Below are 11241 nucleotides of genomic sequence, written 5' to 3' on the forward strand. Positions count from 1 at the left end.
CCGTGCACGACTCCAACACCTCATTAAGTTTTCTGACAACATGACGGTGGTAGGTAGGGCTGATGACAGACAACAATGAGACAGCCTATAGGGAGGAGGTCAGTGACCTGGCAGGGTGGTGCCAGGACAACAACCTTTCCCTCCACATCAGCAAGAGAAAGGAGCTGATCGTGGAATACAGAAAATGGAGGGCCGAGCACGCCCCCATCCACATCATCAACAGGACTGTAGTGGAGTGGGTTTTGATTCGAGTTCCTCGGTGTACACATCAATAAGGACATGGTCCACACAAACACACACCAACACAATTGTAAAGAAGACACAACAACACCTCTTCCCCCTCAGGAGGCTGAAAAGATTTATCATGGGTCCTCAGATCCTCAAAAAGTTCTACAGCTGCACCATTGAGAACATTTTGACTGGCTGCATCACTGCTTGGTATGACAACTGCTAGGCATCTGACTGCAAGGCGCTACAGAGGGTAGTGCGTATGGCCCAGTACATCACTGGGGCCGAGCTCCCTGCCATCCAGGACCTCTATACCAGGACCTCTGGGCCCTAAATATTGTCAAAGACTCCAGCCACCCAAGTCATAGACTGTTCTCTCTGCTGCCGCATGGCAAGTGGTACCGATACACAAAGTCTGGAACCAACTGGACCCTGAACAATTTCTACACCCCCAAGCTATAAGACTGCCTAAATAGTTAAAGTGGCAATATGTAACTTTTTGGGCGACCCAACCAAATTCACATAGAAATGTGAACTATAGATCTATCATTCTACTTGAATTATAGATCTATCATTCTAAGAAGCAGTAGATCAGTTCTATGAGCACTATTTCAATGCTTCCCTTTCTTAAGTTTTGTTTTTGCATCTTTTACTTTCAATTTTTCTACACCAGTTTCAAACAACTGAAACAACAATATTTTGGTTTATGGGAAATATATTTCACAGCGGTTTAGACGGTACAATGATTCTCTACACTATACTAGCTTATTTTGTCACATAAACTGAAATTAGGCGACCTATTAGAGTTCTGGCAACCAGGAAATGGCGGATGGATTTCTGCATAGTGCAACTTTAACCAAATAGCTACCCAGACTATCTACATTGACTACCCTTTACGCTCTTTTGACTCATCACATATGCTGCTGCTACTGCTTATTATGTATCCTGTTGCCTAGTCACTTTACCCCTACCTATATGTACATATATACCTCGATTACCTCGTACCCCTTCAAATCGACTCGGTACTGGTACGCCGTGTATATAGCCAAGTTATCTTTACTCATTGTGTATGTATTCCTTGTGTTATTATCTTTCTATTGTTTTTTTATTTTTCTCTCTGCATTGTTAGGTAGGGCCCGTAAGCATTTTACTGTTAGTCTACATCTGTTGTTTGATTTGATTAGAAAAATACAATTCCTCAGAAACGCCTATAACGCACCCACCTTTCTTTCCCCACCATGGTCCCTCAGGAACTGAGTAGCAGACATCTTTGAATTCAATGTTAACTGCTGGTCGACGTGGCAGGTAGGAAAAACGTTGGGCTTCAGTTAGACTGTTCTCCACTTTCTTGAGATGCCCATGTAATAATGGAGTCTGTTGACTTCTCACATGATTGGATACCACCTCATCGATAGATACACATACAGTTCTGGGGTCCAGCATCAGATCAGGAGGCCCATTGGTGTTCTGGTGATGATGGAGAGAGAGGTACAATAGGTGGTTTGGGGTATAAAATGATTGAATTATCAAAAGGTTAGCAAACAAAGTGCGGCAGGTTACACTGGCCACCTCACCACTTGTTTTGATAACAATCATAGACAATTCTTGTGATGCAAGGAATGACAGTGCATGACATCCAAATGATAGTTTCAAACATTTGAGGCTATAAATTGTTTGTTTACGATCTTCTTATTTAAAGAAAAAAAATGAGTAAAAAAACATTGGGTTATTATAGACCAAGACAGTTTTCTTAAGCCTGAGAGGCATTTATAAGTTATATTCTTCAAGAATCAATGTCAATAATTGTAATTTGACCACTAAACAGATCCCAGACAACAATCAAACTTGAATACAATAAAGATATCTTAAAAAACAATTAATTGATACGACATGTACATATCTGATCATTTCACCTTTCAGATTACGATTTAGGCAAAGTGCATATTGGCATAGGCTACTGTTGGCTACTGCAGAGTAGCCTAATCTGTTTCTATCTATATGCAGTGTGCCGGGGTTACAATCGGACAAAGCTTAGCTTACGCTGAGCACAAAGAAAAACAACAGCCATGCAATAATTAGCCTGATACTGATGAACTACATGGTATGTGTTAACTACATATGCAAATTCAGTAATTCAATATTGATTATTGAAGAATGACGGCAAGTCATTCTATCTGTGGTTCATACACAAAATAATGCTGGGTTGTTTGGTTGACCCAACTGCTGGGTTAGAGGCACTGGGTCACTTAGTTGGATTGTTTTCTTTAAAAAGAGCAAGGTTGGGTTGTTGATGCTGGGTTATTGGTGCTGGGTTATTGAGACATGTAGATATGTACTATACCTAGTTCAGTAGGGGTGTGGCTTTCAGATTGTTGTAAGAGTAAATGTCATTCTTGTTCATCTGTTCTGTTGTATAGTTATCACATGTTATGGTTGAACATTTAAATTTTTGTAGCTTCAATGAGCCTTATAGAAGTGTATAAGTTCCCTAAAAGCCTACACAAATCCCAATGTCGGGATAGATACCACCTTATTATAATATGTAATAAATAATCTTAATATTCTAGAAGAATGTGCAAAATAATAAAGATTTTAACGAAACATTTTATTTGCAGTATCTAAACTTAACATGGTGAGAAGGAATGACATTTACTCTCTGATAATATTGATCAGAAAGCCACACCCTAATAAGCCACACCTGCTGAAAATAACCTAGTTACATAAAAAAAACACAGCTGCTAGGTCAACCCAGCATGAAATTAAAAATACCCAATTGATGGTTAAATTAACCCATGTTTGGGTAATCCCAACAACCCAACATGTTGAGTTATTCACGCAACCCAACTGTCTTGGTCAAAATAACACAGCATATGCTCTTTCCAATATTTACCCAGCCCTGGGGTACCAAATAATCCAAATTGGGTTCTTTTTAAGCCAGCATTTTTTTTATGGCCATAAATTAAAACAAAAGGCCTAAATGAGAAACTCACACACTGATATAGTCATGTTGCCTAATAATCAACAAATATTGTTATCATTATTGAAATTATCATGATTTGAAAAGGCAAAACATCTATTAAAGTATTTCCCACAGTATTGACACAATCATAATGCGTTTCCATTATTTGTAGAGGGGTTATCACAGTTCATCTTCTCATTTAGGCTGCCTATTATGATGAACAATTTTGGATGAACAGAACTGATCGGCTATGAAAAGCCAACTGTCATTTACTGTGATTATTATTATTTGACCCTGCTGGTCATCTATGAACATTTGAACATCTTGGCCATGTTCTGTTACAATCTCCAGAAGCCAGAAGAGGACTGGCCACCCCTCATAGCCTGGTTCCTCTCTAGGTTTCTTCCTAGGTGCTGGCCTTTCTAGGGAGTTTTTCCTAGCCACCGTGCTTCTACACCTGTATTGCTTGCTGTTTGGGGTTTTAGGCTGGGTTTCTGTACAGCACTTTGTGACATCAGCTGATGTAAGAAGGACTTTATAAATACATTTGATTGATTTAAATTGGATTGATAGCAAAATGCTGATCAGACATGTTCATTTATAGAAATGCATTGAAAGAAATGCACAACTTGCCAGGCCAACATTGTAAATAAGCATTTGCTCATAATTAACTTGCCTGGTTAAATAAAGGTTAAATAAAAGGATGAAAATATGTCATTAAAGAAAATACCATCAATATTATCACAATACATTGTCACAATCAAGTTATTCATGTTTAATGAATAAGAGTTTTCTTACCATTATGATGGAGTTAGTGACAGTGGCGTTATTAACAGAAAAGGCTGCCATAACACAATCCATTCCGCCTAGAATTTTTTTCGCAAATAAAAGGACAAAAATATCCCACCTAATAACCTGCACACATCTGTTGCATCGCCGCTTCGTGTGCACTGCGCTCATAAAAAAAATATGTTCACTCTTTCCAGTTGTATTCTTTCCCGCGTGTCTTGCCTGCCCTGTGCCCAGGACGAAATCAGTAGCCTATTTGTTTACAAGCGCACAACCAACCACAGTGTTTAGAATGTGACGTCACAGACCGGACCGGCGACAACTGAAGGTGTATTGGTTGAAGGAGCATACATGGACAAAGACGCTCGCCTCTCCAGGTTGTTGTTCGTCGAATTGCACAATACGCATCTAATCTTCAGTGTGCCAGACACGATGTAGGCCTAGAATACAAACATTATAATAGGCTAAGTAGCTGAGCTGAGATTACGTTCTCTTACGCTTCGAACACACCAACAGCTTTATTGCATTTTGGTACACCAGAATTACATTCATTTCCAATGAAACGCTGCGTTTGCCTTTCAGCATTGCGTTGCAGAGGCAGTTGCAGTGCGTTCGGTGTGGTGCATAAATTGGATTTATCGAACATATGCGTCAATCGGTATGCGTAGACGGCTTGACAGAAATGGTAGCAGAAGGTGAATGTTAAACTTTTATTGCATACATATCCAGACGATGTTACGTATTATTTTGCGCTATCGACTGTCGGTGTGTTGGAAACGTTATGCTAACAACAACATTGATACTTGTAAAAATGTCAATTCTGAAAACGTTTACCTGTACATATGTTTGTCCTGTACAAACTGGGGTGCTGAAATTCTAACGTTTAATAAAAACTTGTATCAAATACATCTGCAAGAGAATGGGTTTGTGCCAATTGGGAAAGGGGGATACCTAAATCCAACGTATGCACTGCCTCTGCAACGCAATGCTGCTGCAAGGCAAACACAGCGTTTCATTGGAAATGAATGTAATTCTGGTGTACCAAAATGCAAATTCACTGTCGGTGTGTTTGAAGCGTAAGATAACGGAATCTCAGCTCAGCTACTTAGCCTATTATAATGTTTGTATTGTAAGCCTACATCGTGTTTGGCAAACTGCAGAGGAGATGCGTATTGTGCAATTCCACGAGCAACAACCTGGGCAGAGGCGAGCGTCTAAGTCCACGTTTGCTCCTTCAACCCGTGCACCTCCAGTCGCCGACGGTCCGATCTGTGACGTCACATTCTAACTAGCCAGACTGGGAAAATGTATTTTTAACAGTCATCCAATTCGGAATTCCAAGTCGGAAACTCGGGCATCTTTCTGGCTCCGACTGAAGATAACCGTTATGACTTGACCTCAGTTATTTCCGAGTTCCCAGTTATCTTGAAAGCACCATTGATCTCAGTGTTTGTATTATAGTATGTCATGGCCGCTACATCTCCAATTGAGCAAAACAAATTAGGGAAAGGTTAGTGGTTGTATTCGATAAAAGTTTATATTAAACGTATGAATTTCAGCTCCCCGCAGAAGGACTGCAGTTGTACAGGACAAACCTAATTAGGGTTTTTAGAATTTACATTTTTACAAGTAGGCCTACCAACTGTGCACACACTGGTTGAATCAACGTTGTTTCAACGTCATTTGAATGAAATTACGTTAAGCCAACGTGGAATATACCGTGCCCAGTGGGTTAGGCCTATCAACTGATGGTCACGCAATGTTGTTGCTATCAAATCACTCGACCAGCTATCAATAGGCCTTCTAAACTCTGCCTCGGTAAGAGAACGGAGTTGAACATTCCGTAGTTACTAACTAAGGAAAATGGTATAACTAACTGTGTTTTGATGATATTCCCATGTAATATCACATAGGAAAGGACAGCCCTAAGATTATAGGCAACATTAATGTTGTGTTTTCTTGTGATAGGCTATATTTTTCATGGGCACATTTTTTTATGTGTTATTATGGAGAACAGGGCTCCCAGGTCAAACAGGTTTAGAATTTGACGACAGTAATTTTAACACCCCCTCTTGTGGATAGTTTCCTTTCATCAGTCAGTGTTCATTAATATTTTATACCAGGGACTGCAACTACATTGGCCCAAAATCATTTTGTATGGTCAGAGCTGGAACACAATTATAATAAACGTAATGTTTATTAAAAAAAATCTTACCAATTGGTCTTTCTTTGTATTTAGCAAAGACTGTTCATCATGTAGATTTTAATTCAAAACGAAAATTCAATGTCAAATATTAGGAGTAACCAGAATGTCAGGGATGTGTAGGCTACTAATATAGATAGATGTAAAAGGCAATGCAGTATCCTATTTTGTAGCAGTGCTCTACCCCTCACTGGTGGGCTGTGCATGTGGCAGAGGCAGCCAGTCATGTGCCTTTGCTACTAACGCTGGTGCTATTGTTGCCTGCGATGGGTCCTGAATACTACACGTCTACTGACAAGGCTGTGCATAGTTCTCCACAACCACACCTGTTTATTGTTATGTTGAAATCTGCATTGACTCTTTAGATATGAACATGAAACTATCCTATAAGAACTGGTGATAGAATGAAGAGGGACCACCATGGGACAGATTTGGGACTATTCATATTTAGTATAAATCCTATCTTATTTCACTTATGCTCCATATCCAAATATGGGTTTTGCAAGCTAGGTGACATTAAGCTAATGAAAGCAAATCAGGTATTTTGGCTCCAATGTTCAACAACAGAAAAAGAGGTGTAGTAATCTTTATTTTTTCTTTACATTTATTTTTATTTAACGAGGCAAGTCAGTTAAGAACAATTTCTTATTTACAATGACGGCCTACACCGGACAACGCTGGGCCAGTTGTGCGCCACCCTATGGGACTCCCAATCACGGCTGGTTGTGATACAGCCTGGATTCAAATCAGGGTGTCTGTAGTAACACCTCAAGCACTGAGATGCAGTGCCTTAGACCGCTGCACCACTCAGGAGCAAACATTGGATCTACAAAATACAAAACTAACCCTGTATCATTTCTCCCTATTTGGTATAATGATTTTATTTTATTCAGGGAAAACAGAAATGCTTGAACACAAAATACAGTTCAAGTCAAAATGAACACAGCAATCTTCATCAAATTGCTAACACAGTCTTTAGGTTCTCATCTTCACAGCCATTGTAGCCTGTGGCTTTTGTCATGTCTTGAGTCTCACACTCATTGAAAATTAACAATGAAAAAGAGGATGATAGGTGTTGACTCCAAAGACTGTGTAGGCCCTACAGTATTAAATATCTAAAACAGACGCTCATAAGCACAAATATCATAGAATGGTGATTGCAATTAGCAAACAAATATACCCATTGTTACATGGGCAAAATATCTCTTGCCAGCCCAACTTGGTGAAGGCTGGCCATTGTTTACTGGAGGAATAACCATGGCTATACATTTAAGCTATTGGGTTAAATAAATGGCAGTTAAAATTACTACATGGTGAGCCAATCATTATCTTAAGCATTGGTGACTAAACAACATTTTCTCATGATATTCCATGGAAAACTTTAGTTTTGCATGAATGACTGCGGGGTGAAAGATGTGTGAAACCCCAATGAATGCACAATCAAAGGTTCTGAACATAAGATAATGTGCATTACAAGTGTTATCAGTTTAGAGTTTTGTACTAAGGGCTCTATTCAATCAGATCAGCTTTAGCAGACATCCGCATAACGGTTGTTTTGACATGTAGGAGGTGGAACTGCGGTCAAATCCAAAATTGCCTCTGGTTTTAGTGGCTGCAGGTATTAAAACTAAAGCGGACATTGTCATTGACTGCAAGGAATCACATTAACGGAAATCCCATGCAGCCATGTTTACAAATTTGTGTGTTCGTAAATTCAATCTGAAGTGTCAGAGACCACTCAGAGTGCACTCCAGGCAATCGTAAATTCAGAGTGTTGTCAGATTGTCTGTTCGTAAATTCAGAGCGTTTCGCTCTCATAGCGTTCAGAGCGCAAACTGGAAGCTCTGGCCGAGGAATAGGGTTGATCCGAGCATTCTGACCACAACCGCAGTCAAGCAGCCAAGCTAACTGGCTAACGTTGGCTAGATTTCTAGCTACTTCCAGACACAAATGAGAGAACACCTCACTCTGACCATTTGACTCGCCCTAGCAGCGGCTGTTTTCATGTTATCCAGAGCGTTGGTGACTGTAACTGTACTGCTGGCAACGTTTTAATTATTATTTTTTGCCGACGTTTACTGATACCGGTCATATTCAACAGGTGTTGAGCGCTCGTAAATTCATCAATTATTCTGCGCTCTACACTCAGACGAGAGTGCTCTGAAGTCAGAGTAGATAGCCAGAGTGAATTTACGAACGCACCTGTAATCTACACCTACAGATCTGGGGAAAGCCCCAAAAAATACAAAAAAAATTATTCAGCATTGAAGGTCCCCAAGAACACAGCGGCCTCCATCATTCTTAAACTAAAGAGGTTTGGAACCAGCAAGACTCTTCCTAGAGCTGGCTGCCTGGCCAAACTGAACAATCGGGGGAGAAGGGCCTAGGTCAGAGAGATGACCAAGAACCCGATGGTCACTCTGAAAGAGCTCCAGAGTTCCTCTGTGGAGATGGGAGAACCTTCCAGAAGGACAACCATCTCTGCAGCACTCCACCAATCAGGCCTTTATGGTATAGTGGCCAAACGGAAACCACTCCTCAGTAAAAAGCATATGACAGCCCATAGGCGATGTTGTTGCCAGTGATGTTTGTTGAGGACCTGCCTTACTACAAGCCTCTCTCAGCCTATTGCGGACCGTCTGAGCACTGATGGAGGGATTGTGTGTTCCCGGTGTAACTCGGGCAGTTGTTGCCATCCTGTACCTGTCTCACAGTACGGACATTGCAATTTATTGCATTGGCCACATCTGCAATCCTCATGCCCCCTTGCAGCATGCCTAAGGCATGTTCACGCAGATGAGCAGGGACCCTGGGCACCTTTCTTTTTGTGTTTTTCAGAGTCAGTAGAAAGGCCTCTTTAGTGTCCTGAGTTTTCATAACTGTAACCTTAATTGTAAGCTGTTAGTGTCTTAACGACCGTTCCAGAGGTGCATGTTCATTAATTCCTTATGGTTCATTGAACAAGCATGGGAAACAGTGTTTAAACCCTTTACAATGAAGATCTGTGAAGTTATTTAGATTTTTACAAATTATCTTTGAAAGACAGGGTCCTGAAAATGGGATGTTTCTTTTTTTGCTGAGTTTATATACAACACAATGCGCTTCACAGGAAGAACCAAATAAACAATTAAAATAAAAACTGAAACATTTACTACACAATCAACATAAGAGTATAAAAAACGGAAACACTAAAAAAGCTCCCTGAGGAAAAGCAAAGCTAAAAAGGTGTTTTTTAAGATCCCTTTTAAATATGTCCACAGTTTCGACCCCCCTCAGGTTCTATGGCAGGCTATTCCAGAGGCAGGGGGCTGCCTCTCCATGCCTCTTGGTCCTAGGCTTTGGGATAGTTAAAAGGCCAGTGCCAGAGAACCTGAGGGACCTACTGGGTACATAACTTAAAGCTTGTCTGAAATGTATTGGGGTGCTCAATCATAGATTGATTTGACAACCAACAGAAGAATCTTAAAATGAATTACAAAACTTACAGGCAGCCAATGCAGACTTTAAAACCGGTGTAATGTGTGCTCTCCTTCTGGTCTTGGTTAGTACCCAATGGCTTTCTTGGGTAGGCAACACAGAAGAGCATTACAGTAGTCAAGCCTGCTTGTAATAAATGCATGGATGAGTCTCTCTGTATCAGCCTGAGATAGAAACGGCCGCACCTTGGAAATGTTCCTCAGGTGGTAATAAAGCTATTTTGGTCACATTCCTAATGTGGGATTCTAAATTGAGTTCAGAATCTAAACTTACACCCAGGTTTTTTACCTAGTGTTTTATCTTTATTGCCCGTGAATTAAAATGTGCAGCCATATTCTCTCTCTGTACTTTAGCTCCAATAATAAGTACCTCGGTCTTGTCTTGATTTAGCTAGAGGACGTTGTGAGCCATCCAAGTACTTCAATTACTAATACAGACTAATCATTTATCTGTGGAGCTAAAATCATTTGGTGACACAGAAATGTAAAGTTGTGTTTTGTCTGCGTAGCAGTGAAAATCAATGTTGGGCTTTCTGATAACGCTGCCAAGGAGTAACATGTACTGAAAAAAAATATAAACGCAACATGTAAAGTATATGTCCCAAGTTTCATGAGCTGTAATTAAAGATCCCAGAAATGTTCAATATGCACAATAAGCACATTTCTTTCATATTTTGCGCACAAATTTGTTTACATCCCTGTTAGTGAGCATTTCTCCTTTGCCAAGATAATCAATGCCCCAATGACCTACATGCAACAGTAGGCCTATCTCTTGCGCATTTGACAATGATTTCACTTGAGGCCTAATTCACATGACATACAGTGCCTTCAGAAAGTATTCGCACCCATTTACTTTTCCCACATTTTGTTGTGTTACAGCCGGGATGGTACGGGCAGACATAAGCTACAGACAACAAACACAATTGCATTTTATCAATGGAAATTTGAATGCACAGAGATACCGTGACGAGATCTTTAGGCTCATTGTCGTGCCATTCATCTGCCACCTTCACCTCATGTTTCAGCATGATAATGCACGTCCCCATGTCGCAAGAATCTGTACACAATTCCTGGAAGCTGAAAATATTCCACTTCTTCCATGGCCTGCATAATCACCATTCATGTCACCCATTGAGCAGGTTTGGGATGCTTTAGATTGACATGTACGACAGCGTGTTCCAGTTCCCACCAATACCCAGCAACTTCGCACAGCCATTGAAGAGGAGTGGAACAACTTTCCACAGGCCACAATCAACAGTCTGATCAACTCTATGCGAAGGACGTGTTGCGCTGCATGGGGCAAATTTGTCACACCAGATCCTGACTGGTTTTCTGATCCACGCCCCTACCTTTTCTTTTAAAGGCATCTGTGACTAACAGATACAAATCTATATTTCCAGTCATGTGAAATCTATAGATTAGGGCCTAATTAATTTATTTCAATTGACTGATTTCCTTATATGAACTGTAACTCAGTAAAATCTTTGAAATTGTTGCATGTTCAATTCATATTTTTGTTCGGTATAGCTTGGCTAGCCTGCCTAAGCATAGTGCAGAGCTGTCTGAAAATAATTGCACTAGTTTTT

General features: G+C 40.4%; 1 protein-coding gene across 1 annotated transcript in view; it reads right to left on the reverse strand.

Annotated features, from left to right (window-relative positions):
* The window catches only part of LOC106612441 (ATP-binding cassette sub-family G member 1), a 39091-nt gene extending 34604 nt beyond the window's left edge, over positions 1–4487 (reverse strand). The window contains exons 1-2 of the mRNA XM_014213566.2: positions 3986–4487; positions 1452–1695 (exon numbers count right to left, since the gene is read on the reverse strand). Coding sequence (XP_014069041.1) covers positions 1452–1695; positions 3986–4147 — 406 coding nt within the window. The 5' untranslated portion in view covers positions 4148–4487. The remainder of the gene's footprint in view (positions 1–1451; positions 1696–3985) is intronic.
* Positions 4488–11241: the final 6754 nt, after the last annotated feature.

This window comes from Salmo salar, chromosome ssa09 (genome assembly GCF_905237065.1).
Source record: "Salmo salar chromosome ssa09, Ssal_v3.1, whole genome shotgun sequence".
Taxonomy (NCBI): Eukaryota; Metazoa; Chordata; class Actinopteri; order Salmoniformes; family Salmonidae; genus Salmo; species Salmo salar.